At 38.7% G+C, this 16457-nt stretch overlaps 1 protein-coding gene across 4 annotated transcripts in view; it reads left to right on the plus strand.

Moving 5' to 3' along the window:
* The window catches only part of ltbp1 (latent transforming growth factor beta binding protein 1), a 128666-nt gene that overhangs the window by 63291 nt on the left and 48918 nt on the right, over positions 1-16457 (plus strand). For all 4 annotated transcript variants that reach the window (XM_062400708.1, XM_062400709.1, XM_062400710.1 and 1 more), the window contains exons 6-10: positions 5500-5700; positions 6459-6760; positions 7697-7799; positions 11291-11350; positions 15598-15720. In XM_062400708.1, the coding sequence (XP_062256692.1) occupies positions 5500-5700; positions 6459-6760; positions 7697-7799; positions 11291-11350; positions 15598-15720 (789 nt within the window). The remainder of the gene's footprint in view (positions 1-5499; positions 5701-6458; positions 6761-7696; positions 7800-11290; positions 11351-15597; positions 15721-16457) is intronic.

Consider the following 16457-nt stretch of genomic DNA (forward strand, 5'->3'; position numbering starts at 1 on the left):
AATCCCAGAAAAGAAAAGTCTGGGAGGAAAATAGATTTTAATTCTGCTTGGCCAGATTAATTTGCTTACACTGCCACCGATGCTGTCTTACATGTATGCTTGATATGTGACGAGGAATTAGCAAACAATAAGAAATGTAATGTTGAAAGATATTTCCAGAGCATCTGCTGAAAAGTATCAAGCTGGAGATGAGCAAAAAAAGCTGAGTTCTGTGTTTAATATATTCCAAAGTAGGCCCACACATGTATTTTGTTCTCCAATTCATAAGAGTTTGGTGTTTTCCTATTTTGTAACAGGTAAAAAAGCAGTTAAATGTCAACAGTTTTTTTATTGTCGTTCTTTTATTTAATAAATGCAACAAACTATAGTTTTTATATATATTGTATAACTAAATATATATATATAACTCTATAACCTGTGTTATCAAATATGTTGTGCGGTTCCAGACAGATTTCATTTTGGGGGATGAGGGGGCGAAATGGCTCTTTCGATAGTAAAGGTTGCCTACCCCTGCCCTAACACCTTAGAAATGCATCAGCCTCTTACTGCTCTTGTGAAAGCAAACTGTAAACCTAAGTTATAATTTATTGGAAATGGATACTACTCAAATCCATCTGCATGTGTTTGAGCCTGAATCTGATCCCAGGATGGAAGAGTGAACAAAACTGACATCCACAAAAAAAAAGATTTTAGCAGGACATCTCTGCTCAGCGAATACTACGTCCATTTCCTGATTTTTTTGCAACATTTCAGATGTAATCCTTCGATCAAAATCTGTACGTTACAGAAATAAGCCTCCAAATTTGTATTTGTGGAAAATGAGCTATGACATTTAAAGCGGAAAACTTTCCTGTTAGGAGATGAAAAGTTTCTTGTAAAATATTATCCTGCTGTTATTGTATGGTGGTGTACATTATACAACTCCTGTAGATTGTTCATTATAGTTTAAACCTATTTCACTTTGTAACTCAGTTATGATGTAGCCTACTGAAATATCCAGAGATTTCATCAGTTGCTGCAGTCAGTACTCAGGTGGGTTTTCCTTGGAATTTAATGTCACTCTTTACTGTAGTGGCTCAGTGTTAGAGAAGAATTTAAGTAAACCACCGTAAACCAAAGCACTCAATATATCAGCATATGTAAAATGCTATAGGTTCTGTCAGTCAGAAATAGAAAAACTGTAAATTAGGCATATGTTTCATTATTTTCTAAGCAGCTGTTGACATTGTGATCCTGTTGCAGAAGCGAATGCTGCTGAACCTGCAAAACAGTTTCTTCACATTGCACCTGGATCTGATGGGAGGTAGATAAATAGAGCTTGAGACTCGAGAGCCTGTCCAGGCTTGCTTCGTTCCTCCTAGGCCCTCAGTCTTTCTTTCCTTCCTTTCTTACTCTGTCTTCCTCGTCCCTGTGACAGGGTGCAGACCTGGACAGATAAAAGTTTTTTTGCCGATAAGATTAAGTTTAAGAGACAAGGCATACTAAATCGCCCCTGTCTTGTTTATTACACTTACCTGATGAGAGCGGGGGAGAGGGAAGAGTGTTGATTTATGAATTAGTAGAAGGAAAGTTTGGATCTGTTTCAACATGCTCACATACCATGATATAGACATGAAGGCCTTCACATTGATAAAAAAATTGATAATATAAGGCTTGGGAAATGTATTTAACAGGGTTTGGGTGGTTTAACCTTTTAAATTGAGCTCTTTAGGACAGCGATTATCCAAAAAGCATAGAAGAGTCTGGTCTGTGGTCTCCAGCCACTGGTTTCATGAAACATGTGGAGAACACAATTTGCTGATCGATGATGATAATGGTCTCTCACCTGTGTGTATTGTTTGTTTCCTAAGTAGCCTCAAATGAATGGTGAGTTACTGAATGAATAATCTGTTCAATTTGATACATCTTTATAATAGAATAGGGGAGAGCGGGGTAATGTGGGACATCAGGTGTTTTTTGCATGTAAAAGTACATTTTCTTGCTTTGAACTTAATCAACTGTTGTGTCAAAACAAATTGAATCAGGTAGAAAAACTTATATCATACATCTTGATGAACTTCCAACATATAAAACTATGTGATTGATGCTAGCTGAAGATTAGCCTGAATTGCTAAGAGATGTTGTTTTTTCTAAAATGGTGGCTGTGGGGTAAAGTGGGACAAATGCTGTGAAGCACAAGTTAAGTTTAGTCTTAAACATATTTTAATGTTATATTACATTATATATGTTTTATTTTTAATGTCATAAACATTGTAGAAAAGCCATCGTGCCAAGAAACTATACACCAGGAAGACAACCTGGGGCCAAACACCCCTTGCAGAGATGGAGAGTGTAGCTGCTGAGGTCATGCAAGGAAAGAAGTCCTTAAGAAAAGCTGGAAGGAATAGAAATATTGATAAGACAACCCTCAAAAGATTCATAAAGAAAAAAGAGAAAGGGAAAATAAAATCAGTTGCCTGGGGTGGAGTAGCTGAGGTAAAGAGAATATTCACAGATGAGATGGAGGAGGAGCTTGCCAAACACTTGAAACAACTTGCTGACCAGTTCCATGGCCTTGCTCCAGTTAAGTGCCGTGAACTGGCATTTGAATCCGCAGAGAAAAACAACATCCCTGTCCCTGCCAATTGGACAGAGAAACAATGTGCAGGTAAGCCAGGGTGTGCAAGAGATCACATGAATCATAATAATCATAAATGTGCTTTATTGACCAATCCCCATGATTCTGTTACTAGTCCGAAATTAGTGGTTGTCAATCTAGCTGTCGGAATTTTAACATTTACAACATGTGTTGTTATGGTATTTTTAAAGTGGAAAAAGTAAGTGGACCACTTTACCCCACTTTTTTTTAAAACAATCATATTTCACTGCCCTTTGTCCTGAAGACATTCTGATCATTTCCATTGCTAGAAATAATGTAATAGGTACATTTTACTGATTTATCATTTTTAGCTTGCCTAGAGGGGAGCAAATGTCCCACATTACCCCACTCTCCCCTAGTTTAAATACATGTCATAGTTTCTTTATTTAAGCAAAGTTTCTTATTTATTTTCTTATAAATGTTTTCATAATTCTTTAAAAAAATTGGTTCTATTGACCTTGACATGCATAAAGCAAGGTGATTCAGGCTTTCTTTGCCTAATTAAAGTGTCCCAGATTACAGAGTGACCTGTCCCAGATGATCAAACTCAGGCAGAATTTTCCTTATTGGCATAAAGAAAACTAAAAGCTTTGCTGTGTCGCCTCTGAATATGATATCTCAATTCTTTCTTCTATTGTGATTACAAAACTTCTTAAGGATTACAGAAAGTTATAGTATGTTGATCCAATGTGTAAAACAGATATCGGAAGTCACAGAAGTCAAAATTGCAAGAAATGATTAACCAAATTTACCCTGTTAATATTAGATGTATATATGTATGTATATATATATATATATATATATATATATATATATATATATACGTATATACACTGTATATTAGGGGGTACCTTCATCTTTATCCTTTATCAGGGTTAACCTGCCTGCCCCCTTGTCGGTATTGAGCTGCATTTCTCCGCCGGTCAACAAGAGATTCTTCACTTCTGCTCTTTTCTAATCACTCACACTTAGAACTGATCTTTATAAAAATCTGCTGAAATCTTATTCATGTTCCTGGATAAACAGGCATTGCTTCTTTTATCACAGACCAAAACAGGTCAATCTGAGTAAGGCTGTTTTAGAAAGGGTAAAAAGTGTGCTGTTTTAAATGATCCTTGTGGTATTTTGATCAAAATATGTTACAGACATTTCATTGAGACCCCAAGGAACCATATCAACTGTGGTAAAATGGGCATACGTTGGGTCCTTTAAAGGGGGGGGGGGGGGGGGGGGGGGTCTATGCCGGTAGACATGCCAGATACCCAAACTAACGTGTAGAAGCACTACAAAAGTGGAATTTTCATAATATGTCCCCTTTAAAGGAAAGTAGCTTTCAGCAAAACATATTTCAACAACTAGTAGCAGACTAATAAAGTGAGATGCTAAATTAACAATACAGAAATCAAAACTCCAACAAAAGACAAAATGGTGTTAAGAGGAGGAGGAATGAGCCCTCTTCAGCACCAGGATGGGCTGTCACCAAGTATAATCTACTTGGAGACGGTGGCCAGCTGCCACAATATCAGTTGTCAACAGTGACTATGTGTTCATGGTTTTCTTTTTCTAGCTTCATGAAATATTGCTACTGAGCCTCTGAATTCATGCTTTTTTATTCCCAAATAGGCGAGAAAGATAAGCTTCATAAGAAGCATAGAAAATCTGTAGCACTGCATTCCAATAGACAACATTATTAAAACCTAATTACTGCAATCAATAAACTGAATTTAGATCGCACAATATAATCACTTCAAATACAAATTAAAGTCACTGACAAGACCTACGATTATATAAATAAATTAAACATTTCTTTACAACATTCACATTGAGAGACTAATGCAAAGCAAAACAACAGAAAATACAACAATAAAAGAAAGTTCAAATAAATAAATAAGTTTCAGTAAAACAATGTAGATCATAAAGTATAGATATAAGTAACACAATTATAAAACACTATATCAAGCCAGAATAAAATTGTGGATATTTATTTACTCTTAAATCTTCAATCCTAAGCATTTTGTACTGCACAAAGTCAGCAAGCCTCTCTCCCACTGTCACAGACACTTTAACTGTCAAATTAAAGTGAAGGTGATGGTAGAGGCTCCAATAGAGTTTAAGTAGAGATCTTGAATCAGAAACCAAACAGGTTGTCTGTCATCTGACATAAAACCTTGAGAAAGCTGGAGAAGAATTAGAACACAAGCAGTTGCCTTGGTCAGCCTCTGTTGGTGAGGCTTGTCTAGGAGGCTACTAATCAGTACAGTACAGTACTCGTCAGTGGTTCGATCCCTGTGTTCCCCATTCTGCATGGTGAAGTGTTCTTAGATAAGATACTGAGCCCCTAATTGCCCGCGACGGCTGTGCCATTCTCATAGTGAAAGTGCTGCATATACAGTAGATGCACTGTACGGATGATTGTGTAAATGGATGAGTGACAAAAAACTGTACTGTAAACTGCTTTGAGTTGTCATCAAGAGTAGAAAAGCTCTATACAAATACTGACCATTTACCATGTCATAGATGTCTGGTGAAACTGTGCAGTTACTAACAGACAATAACTGTTTTAAAAATATTGATTTCACTGTTCATTTTCAGCGCTCGTTCCCTGACAGCAAATTTTTAATCTTAATGTACAGAGGCAGTTAACATGCATGTGACTTCTTGGATTTCCTGAGCTTTTTATGTGCATCAAATGCATCATAAAAAACATTTCACATACGCTACCCAGTCTGCTCCTCATGTTCAGAAGGATAATTATTGACACCTGTGTTAAAAAGTCCCACACATGTGAATCCAAACACACACACAAGTAAAGTTTGAAAAAGTTATTTTTCTTAGTGTGTGTGTTCTTGTTCTATTTTCAGTGGTTTGTCACCTTCCATGTATAAATGGTGGAAAGTGCAGCTCTAGGGACAAGTGTCAGTGTCCTCCCAACTTTACTGGAAAGTTCTGCCAGATGCCGGTTCAGAATGGACGACAGCAGCAGCTGGCAGGCGGCTACAGCCAAACTCAGGTCCACTCAACACACACGCTGCCACTGACCTACAGCAACAGCCAGAGTAACGGTGAGTGTAAGGCAAAGACTGTGATACCAGGGGCAGAGTGACAGCTGTGAGCTGTATGGAAGATGTCGCTGGAAAAAGTAATTCTTTCCTGTCCCTTATCGCTCAGCTGCCTCGAAAGGAAGCATGTTTTAGCTCAGTTACTTTTCGTAATGCTTTTCAAAGGCTTAATGGAACACTGTGACTAATGTAAACTGCTGCAGACCTGGAGGGTGGTCAGCAATCATGGTAAATGGGCTAAAGCAGGTGTACACACGCTACTGTGTGTACACATAGTTTTGTAGTTATGGAACAATTAGTTGATTTATAAGTAATATAGTAATTCAGTTTAACTCAATTTTATTCATGTGAGGTTAACATAAGGATTAGAAGCACATTCAGGAACACAAGCACAAACTTTGGCCATTAACAGATGAATCTCCAAAGAAGAATGGAGGTACAGATATTAAAGCTAGGGTTGTTAATACTTGAAAAGCTAGCAAGATTATACTACGCATTAAAAAAATGCAACCAATACATCCCAGCCCCTCCCATCTGCCTTCTAGTCAAAACTGTAGTGTGCACAGTTTTTAAACACCGTAACTCCCTCCATTATCAGAGTGTGTTGGTTGACAGCAAAGAGCAAGTGTTCCCGATTAAGTACATCTTTAATAATAACTACGATAAGTTGTGTGTCCTATCAAAAGTGCTGCACTTTGCATCTTTTTTGCAGCTTTTTTTCTAAGAAATGTATGGACACTCATGTTGACTTGTGTCTCCAGTGTTCAATCCCAGTGTCGTCAACATCCATATCAAACATCCTCCAGAAGCCTCTGTCCAGGTTCACCAGGTGTCCCAGCTGGACAATTTCCACAACAACGGCCACCAGCTGAAAGGTTCCCAGTCAGGCTCCTCTTCATCTACCAGCTACAATTACCACCTCACAGACAGCAGCCAGAAGATCCAGCACCACGGATATAACATAGTTTATCCGGGCCAGCACGGCTACCAGGTCCCTCAGTACCCGCCTGTTACCTCCAAGAACACACTAGGCCGCTGCTTCCAGGAGACTACAGGCAGTCAGGTACACTGTCAGACATTCCGACTGTATGTTAGCTCTGTGTAAGTCCAGAACATCTCAGGGAACAAGTAAGACTCGCTATTAATGAACTTGCTGCAAAATTTAAATTCAGCCAATACAATTAAAACTAGGTTGAGACAGGTTCCATGACATAGTATGTAATACAAAACAATTAAGCTGTCATTTACAATGATAAGGGGACAGTTACAGTGTTTTGCCTCATGCTGAGGTCCTGTAGTGATTCTGCCATCTAGCATCAAGAACCCTGGCAAATAGATATTCTTCTTTCTAGGAAAATATGTGATAAAGTGAAAAAATTGCATTTCATGCAAGATACAAGACAACATGTTTCCTGCCTGCCAGTGTCCGAATTTGAGAGGCTCTGACATCTTATTTCATATAAAATGAAATAAGATTTTGGACACACAGCCGGATGAAGGCTGTGTGTCCAAAAAACACTGGGAAAAAGCGTTCCAAATCCAATACAATTAAAGTAACTGGGGGACCAAATAAAATAAAATAACGTAGTGCATCCGGTAAAAAGAAAATATCTAAGACCGATCCAGTCTAGACTAACACAAAAATTTAAAGCACCCAGACCAAAAAAGGCGTTTAAAATTGACAAATGGTGCAAAAAGCAATGTCGTTTGATATCAAGCACTGCATATGAGGGGTTTAAAATGAAAAGCTGATTTATTAATGAGTTTCAGAAAAGGTCACGAATCACATGGTCACAATCACCAAGTCACATTTTACAGAGCAAATGTTGCCATAAAGATATGGCTCTGTCAGGGAGGGAAGGATGGAGATGAAGGGGTGTATGTGCTCTGCAAGTGTCCTTCTATCATATATTAATAATAATTGATCCTCTTCCATCCCTGTCTTCCTCTCCCACTGTGTTACATGTATCACGTGTATCAAATGTATCACAATTAACAGTGTGGGAAGGCTCTGCCAGGTCTCACTAAGCAGGAGCAGTGCTGTGGAACCATTGGAACATCCTGGGGCTTCCACAAATGCCAGAAGTGTCCAAATAAACCATGTAAGTGCAACTGCTTTCCTTAGTTTTTTTTATACCTCTTTGCTCTGTCTGCACCGACGAACTATGATTGTATTCACTTGAACTCAAAATTGATTGAAATTTGATTTAATTTTGGTTTCTGGAGGTCAAAGGTCAGAATCCAATAAGGACCTCTTAAATAAAAATGTGCATCCTTTCACATCGGGCATTTACATTCACTGAAACACACTTGATTTTGGTAGCCAGAGGTCAAGGTCCCAGTGGGGATATTTTTTAAGATCAGCTATGAAATCAAATTTGGTACAAACAGAATTTCATTACTTTTGGCAAAATTCAATACTCATGATACTTCAATACTTTATAAATCTATAGAACTTAGGTATTGCATTTTAAGATTAAGATTAAGATGCATTTATCAGTCCCAAACACATGCACAGACATGCAAAGGCACACTCATGCAGGTAGGGAAATTTAACCTCTGCTTTTGACCCATCTGGTGCAGGACACACAGAGCAGTGAGCGACCATGTATGGGGCTCGGGGAGCAGATGTTGGGGGAGTAAGGTGCCTTGCTCAGGGACACTAGACAGGGTAGGGAGACTCTTGGATTTTTGGACAGATCAATCCAGGTTCGTCTTTTTGTTGTCTCTCCTTGGAGTCGAACCAGAGACGAACCAGAGACCTTCTCTGCCCATGGTCCAAGTTTCTGCCACTAGACCACCGCCTCTCCATGTAGGGCAAGATAAGCCTGTCATGGTGTAAGAGCTAGAATACAATCCTCCAGTTCCCCTAGTAGACAGGTGGTACTTTAATGTGAATAAATCAATAAATAGGCCATTACGTACACCTGTATATAACCCAAAAAATGTATTACTCAAATGATCCAGTTTGGTCTTGTTTGTGCCAACACAGATTAAGTGAATTTAGTCTAGTGATGAGGTTTCAGATTGCAACTGATTAAATTCCTGTGACCCCGGCCCTCCCCTTCCAAATATCTAAAAGTGGCCTTAGCGGTATAGGTCACTGAAAAATGTAAATTCACTCATTATCTACTCACCACTATGTCGATGAAGGGTCGGATGAAGGCTGTGTGTCCAAAAAACACTGGGAAAAAGCGTTCCAAATCCAATACAATTAAAGTAACTGGGGGACCAAATAAAATTAAAAAACACAGAAAAAATACATGAAATACCTCCATACTACTCATGTTGTGTGTTCCAAGTGCCCATGAGCCCCGACATCTAACTTTGACTCGAGACAGAGTCATTTATACCATGTTTTTGTCTAAATGTCTCTGTTATACTCCTGCCTGGAGCCAAATTCCTGTTCGTGCACACATACTGCCCACAAGCTCTCGCCCAAGGGTGTGCTCGGGGTGTGCGTCCAGGGTGTGCGGTAGCATCGTTAGTTCTGGTAGAATTGCTGCATAGCTGCACAGCTGCAGTTACTGCTGAGTACTGCATGTGTTATCACCTGCCCCTTGGGCGAGACCATAGAGACGTGTGCTTGTTCGGTGCATAATCTTGGCACCAACATTACAACTCGACCATCGTCAGTTCTTTTGGAAAATTCCAGTGCCCTTCAATTCTTAAGGAATTTTAAATTGAAGACTGTCATTCTATTTGAAGAAGATTTTAACTAATTTGCTCTTCATTCCTACATCTTGCTCAAGCAGGCCATGCGATTACCAGGTCCTTTAATATATAGGCTGAAGTTTCCTAAGGAACCCCAAATTGTTGAGTGCGAATGATGTGTAATAAAAAAAAATGCTGCATATATAATCTCACCATAAATGTGTGAAAGTGCAATGTAAATGCAGTCAATTTAGCATCTTCGATCTTGTTTTGCATTGAAATGTGTTGGACATTGTGTATCACTGATCAGTCACATCAGCTTTTAGCCCACTTGGCTCATAAACACCACACTGCATTTCAGTCTTACTTTTCACATATTTCAGCAGGAGTCACTCCGAAGTTAAAGATTTGTCCTTCCCTCAATTATCCACAGGAATGGCAGTGGCATGAGACCTTTTCCCATTTAAACTAAAGAGTGAAAAAACACATTGTGCCATGGAGCAACTGGTAGCTGGTAAATAAATTGGCCTTACCGCTTGAACAAACAAAGCCTTGTTTTTCCTGTTGAGTCAAACGTCAATCTGCTATCAGGTGCTTGGCTACCACCTACCCAGTGTTACCTTTGTCCATGTTTAAAGCAGGGCCTGGTCTCCAACCTGCAGCAAAGATTTAAACAATATGCGGTTTATTCTGAGCTACTGGCTTTCCAAACAGCTTCCAGCCAATCAGCCTTCAGCTCCCCCTATTTCTGCCCACTGTCTCATGTTAATTTGTCAGGACATCTCATTCTTTCTTCATAGTCATTTTCTTTACATAATTAAAAATTGTATCCTTTTTTTTTTGCCTGCTACCAATAATTCTGTTGCAATATAAACACTGGTAAGTCTGTTATGAACTAATGTTAAATTATACTATTACTTAATATTATTTACAGTGATATTATTAATAAAAAATACTCAATACTCAATAACCCTTATTAGAAAAAACATTTTGTTATAACAGACATGCCTACATCTGAAAAATATTAAAATAAAAAATGGATCATATAACATACAGAATATAATGACATTCAATTAATCACACATATAATTAGGCAACAATCTATGAACAAAACAGCAGGCATAGTGCGTAACTGACAGAGATCATTTGATGTCCGAGTCTGCATCGTTTAAAGATAGGATGGAGTCGTTGTATCAAGGTTCCACCAATACACATGCACAGCCAAACACATTCTCAGCTGTCAATCATGATGTTTCACCAGGTTTTAATAGCATCAAATGATTAATTTAAAACCAACTTTTCAGAAACGCGGCTGTGGCTGAAGGGTAGAGCGTTCGTCCTCTAACCTGAAGGTCGGCAGATCGATCCCTAGTCTTCCCCTTCTGCATGCCGAAGTGTCCTTGGGCAAGATGCTGAACCCTGAATTGCCCCTCATAGAACAACAAAGTCCTGCTAACAGATGCACTGTATGAATGTGTATGTGAATGGGTGAATGTAAAACTGTTCTTTAAAGAGCTTTGAGTCGTCATCAAGACTAGAAAAGCGCTATATAAGTACAAAACCAAATGTGAATAAAATACACCAATTTCATCACAGTTAGCTCAAATATTAAACTATCTTGGGAAAATCTCATTTGACTCTTTTTGACCCTTGAGTTTGTTCCATGTCTCTTCTATAAACATGGAGGAGTTGGGGTTTATGGACCATGTCATTCATCTTTTCATACAGTCTATGATACAGCTTGCTTGGGAGGGCTGTGACTCAATACCTGAACACCTGCCCCAATGAAAGCGATGATCACTGGTGATAGTGTTTGAATGATGAGAAATTGGGATTTAATACTATGTCATGTATTTGTTTAATATTTCTGAATCATTCAAAAACTTTTTGAATGACTAACGTGTTTTCACACTTTACTTTCTTTTTTTCACTGCATTAGCTATCCCTCTGATAGATTGTCCTCAGGGCTACAAGAGAATCAACAGCTCTCATTGCCAAGGTAAGAGTTATTTTTATATGTGTAATGTTGTTCATTGTGGCAGGTTGAAGTTTTAACTTACTTTGTGAAATATGAATCTACTTGATGGATTGTGGTTGAGATATTTATGGTCCCCAGGTGTTGAATGCTACTGACTTTGTTGATCCCCTGACTTTTCCTCTGTTACCACCACAGCTTTGAATTTTGTGTTTCTTAGTGAAACTAGTGCAGTGCCTGCTCTAAAAGGGCTTATTTGCTTGGTTTGTGCTAATGTTCCACGGCATACATCAAAACTCTTCCTTGTCGTTTTTGAGTCTTCTTTAAACAGGACTAACACTGGGACTTTTTTTGTTTGTGTGCTGAATGTTGTGTGCAGAGCTTTCATTAACTATGGTGCAGAGTAAAGTCAGAAAACTTTGTGTTTATCCTGCCTGATTTATCATGTTTTCATAAGAATTAGCTTTACTAGTGTTCACATGTGGCTTATGTAAGTTTGAATGAATTAATGGACTGCTGTTATTTGTTCATACATTGCATGTCAGCTATGTCAGCAGGCACGTGCACAGATAGACCCCTAATGGTGCTCAAGCACTGGCCCTTTTGCTCTGGATGAGAAAAGTGTTCTTCTGCTTGAGCCCAATTTTTTCTTCATTCATCAATATTTAATAATACAAATTACTCTCTCTGTCATCAATTCCCCCCCAATTTTTCTCCACCAGCTCCAAAATTGGTGACTTAAACAGCTGACCAGAACAGTTTCAGTGAAAAGACACTATCAAGTTTATAGCTAAAGTAGCTAAATATTGGGCTGCTGTGGCTGAGGGGTAGAGTGGTCGTCCTCCAACCTGAAGGTCGGCGGTTCAATCCCCAGTCTGACCCATCTGCATACAGAAGTGTCCTTGGGCAAGATTCTGAACCCTGAATGCCCCCGCCATAGAATAACAAAGTGCTGCGATTAGATGCATTGTGTGTGTGTGTGAATGGGTAAATGTAAAACTGTACTGTAAAGTGCTTTGAGTGATCAACAAGACTAGAAAAGCGCTATATAAATACAAAACCATTTACCATTAATGAAAGAAAAATTGTATCTATTGAATCTATCCTTGAATATCAGAAGAGTTAGAGAGAAGCCGTCCGCCAGTGAAGATCATGTGAAATGGCTGTATAGTAGTACAATTCATTACTAAATTAACCCTTCTTCAAATATCAACAATGGCCTGTGAAATAAGCATTTTATGTTGAGGCCATTTCCTAAAGTCATATGTTATTTCTTATTTCAACAATAGAGGGTGCTGGATTCACAATAAGCCCAAGTCAAGTGGGACAGTGCCATGTTAACCACAGTGTTGGCCAGCTCTGTGGCTGGAAGCAAAAGGACTCTGACAGGAGCAAGAAGGGCCGCTGCCGTTTCAGACTGCTGTCGGACCATACACAGTGTGTGTGTCTGTGGGTGTGTGACTGTGTGTTGACCTACACTTAAGAGGAGCTGGAACTCACTCAAAACCACCACATCCTTTGCTTCTCATTTATAATAATTATCATTTTCCAATAGCCCCTCCTCTCTTCTACTCTTGGACACACAGTATGTGCACTTGGTTTGGCTCAGATTCCTCTGTGTTTTACGTTTGTGTTAGTTTTTAAAGTTTTTTTATTGTTATGAATGGAATTGAATGTTATTTCAGTGTCATGCCTTATCATGGCCCATCCCTCATAAGACACATATAAATCAACACATCAGTTTTCTGGTTATATGGTAATTGGAGTGCCAGAAAACAGAATGCAAAAGATACACGAATTAATCATTATAACATTGGTCATCCTCTTGAAAAGGACATCATCATCAGCCTCACTCTGAGCTCCCATATGCTCCTTTATTAGGACACCAATTAGAATCATTATATTTAAAAAGTAAGTAAGTAAGTAAACAGGCCAAGGCGGCTAATAACAGCCCTTTTTAAACATACCAGCTGAAAGGTTTGCACTCCGTTTCACCTGTAAACTGAATATATTGGGATGCAGACATGAGTCACAGTCTGTGATATGGGCCAAGTGTGTTCTCACTGAAGGAATTTGACTTTCTCGAAGTCTACACATTTCACAGATGAGTTTTGAAACATCATTAGTATTTGGGGATAGAAAAAAAAGTTAATCTGCAACATTTGACATTGGATTTCTCTGCAAACAATAAACATGTTTGGTTCAGACTGATATTGCTCGAAACAATTGGATGGATTGCCATCAACTCTTGAATTGACTGCCATCATTTTCAAATAATAAATCCTAATGACTTCATTAACAAAAGGTTTATGCTAGTTGTGCAGAAGAAATATATAATAACCATAATAATACTGTGTCTTAAACAATCTCAGTTTTTCAAGTCATTACTTCCACAAGATTTTGTAAACTTTTCCAAAAGATTCTTCTCCATGTTCACATTTTCCGCATCACACCATTTTTGCAGATTCATCAGCTGCATATTCATGCTGCTAATTTCCGGTTCTACCTGGATTTATGTCTGGGGCTTGTAAAGGTCACCGAAGTTCACTGAACTGACTGCCATGTTCATGAAACCATATTGACACTTATCCTGCTGGAAGTAGCCACTAGACGATGGTAAACTGTGGCCATAGAGGGACAAACATGGTCAGATAGACTGTGACGTTAAAAAATATCGGTATTCAGGTCCCAAAGTGTGTAATGAAAACTTCCCTCACACCATCACACTAGTCTGAACTGTTGACACAAGGCACGTTGCCTTCATTGATTCATGTTGTTGACTCCAGATTGTGACTCTACATCTGCAGCCTCAGCATCCAGATTCTGAAAAATCCAGATTCTTCAGAGCAGGCTACATTTTTTTGTCTTCAAATGTCCAGTGTTGGTGAGTCTGTGTCACTGCAGCCTCACATTTCTGTTCCTGACAGGAGTGAAACCTGATGCGATCTCTGCTGTTGTTGATCATTCATCTGAAGTTTTAGTGTGTTGTGCATTATGAAAAGCTTTTAAAACCTCAGAAGATCATAGTGTATATTTCCTCATTGTTAGCAAATCCCAGGAAGACTAAGGGACAAAACCTTCAATGCGTCAGTCTTACTTTCAATACTGTCTGACCTGTAGCAACCAGCCCATTGGTTCTGATTGTAGTTATTATATACGTTCAGATTCTGATCACAAATATATTGTCAAATTTTAGACGAGAAGGCACTCAGTACAACGCATATCTCAGATCATAAATAAGTTACCTAAATGTGCTTAATTTTTCCACCCCTGTTTAAAATGCAGTAGAGGGAGAGCTGAGATGACAGAGAGCTGTCGCTGGACACAAACATGCTGTTGTTCTGGGTCACGATCCTGTAGCTGTAAACATTTTTTATGATGTGGTAGTTTTTTCTCACCTTTGAGGGTCAAGAACAGACGATGTTGCACCTTGAAAAGCCCACACAAAGGGTGTCTATTCTGTTCTGATCCATACTTGCAATATAAAAGTGCCCACTGCTTTCTTGTCAAAGCTTGCATTGAAATTGAGTTTGTTCTTGACCCTTATGAAACAGCAGTTGACAGCTCTCTGTTTCTTCTGACGGTTGTAGACAAGAAATCTTAAATGTCTCAAACATAAAGTACTTGTTTGAGACTCCGATTAGGAGACATTTTCTCCTAATCTGAGTAAAAGAAGGGTTACTGTTAAGGTTGGGGACAAAATGTCTCTAGAGGAGGGAGGGGCATTTGAAATGGTCAGCCTTGTGTAGTAAATGTTATGTTTTCAGTCTTTAAAGTTGTAGGTTTCAGGCAGATGAGCCTTGATTCAGGTGTCTATTGCCAACTTATTCACATCGTAAGTGTGCTCTTCAATAGCACAGCTGATTTATTGTTCTTGATAAATCCAAACTCTTATGTCAACCTGGCATTACAGCTGTCACCTATATTATTCAGATGCTGGATTGTTTTGCTTGCTCACTGAAATACTGTGGTGTGTCTCTGTTGACCTTGTGAGGAGAAGCTTGATTATCAGATAATTTGGTGATATATCTTCAGTAAGCATCATGAGGCATATTTTGACAGTTGACATTAATCCTCAAACCCAATCCTTCAAACGGCAACATGAAAGATAGCTGACTGAAATTATTGTTAAAATATGGACTGTAAAACACTTCTGGCATACATTTGTGTAGTAATTGAGACTGTGGTGATATTTTCTGTCTCACACTTTTAGGAAATCCCTACTAAAATCCCTGGTTTTATTGTGTCTTTTTTATTTTTATGATTCACAGATTTGGATGAGTGCCAGCTACAGGGTGCGTGTCCCAATGGAAACTGTCTGAACACTGTGGGCAGCTACAGGTGTATGTGTAAACCGGGCTATGTCCCGGACCCAACACTAACCACTTGCATACGTAAGAAATACACTCCAAACACCAAATATTTTCTATCACATTTTCTTTGTCTCATCATTGCATTTATCATTGATCATCAAAATTGATCATTTGCATGTTTTTCTTTAATGTGCAGATTTATATTTGGAAAATGTTCATATAAGAGTTGCACCTTTGTGATCATATTATGACAGAGGATATTCCATTGATTTTCCTGGTCAATTTCTCCAAAGTACTAGCTAGATAGTAAAGGCTGCTAGGAATGCTGCTAAGGCAAATGTGCTCGTTAATATACATTTGAATGCAGTGCATGGATAAACGCATGGTGTTTCTTTAATAATCAGATGCTGTCTCTAGCATGTATCACAGAACAAAAACCAAGCATAATATGAGGGGGTAGAGAAGAAGAAACAGTAGGGAGATGTATTTTGAAGTAAAGCTGCTCCTTTTGATGATTAATCAGCTGTACTCATTGTTGTTTTCTTAATACGTTGACATGTTTTGAGCATGTGTTTTCCTGGTTTTGTAATGTACATGTGTTTGTCTGCATACTATACAGTGTTGTCACTGAGTCACTAAACCTCAAGTCTGAGTTGAGTCGAGTCAGTTGGGCTTGGGCTCTGGAATTGAGTAATACAGCACTCGTACTGTGTATGTGTCTTGGTTCTCTTTATATCTCATGGCCAAGGAAAGCCAAGTGTCCATCCATCACCACAGCTAGTATTGATAAAAAAGGTTCAGCAAAGGAGTGTCATTGT

This window comes from Platichthys flesus, chromosome 12, assembly GCF_949316205.1.
Source record: "Platichthys flesus chromosome 12, fPlaFle2.1, whole genome shotgun sequence".
NCBI lineage: Eukaryota > Metazoa > Chordata > Actinopteri > Pleuronectiformes > Pleuronectidae > Platichthys > Platichthys flesus.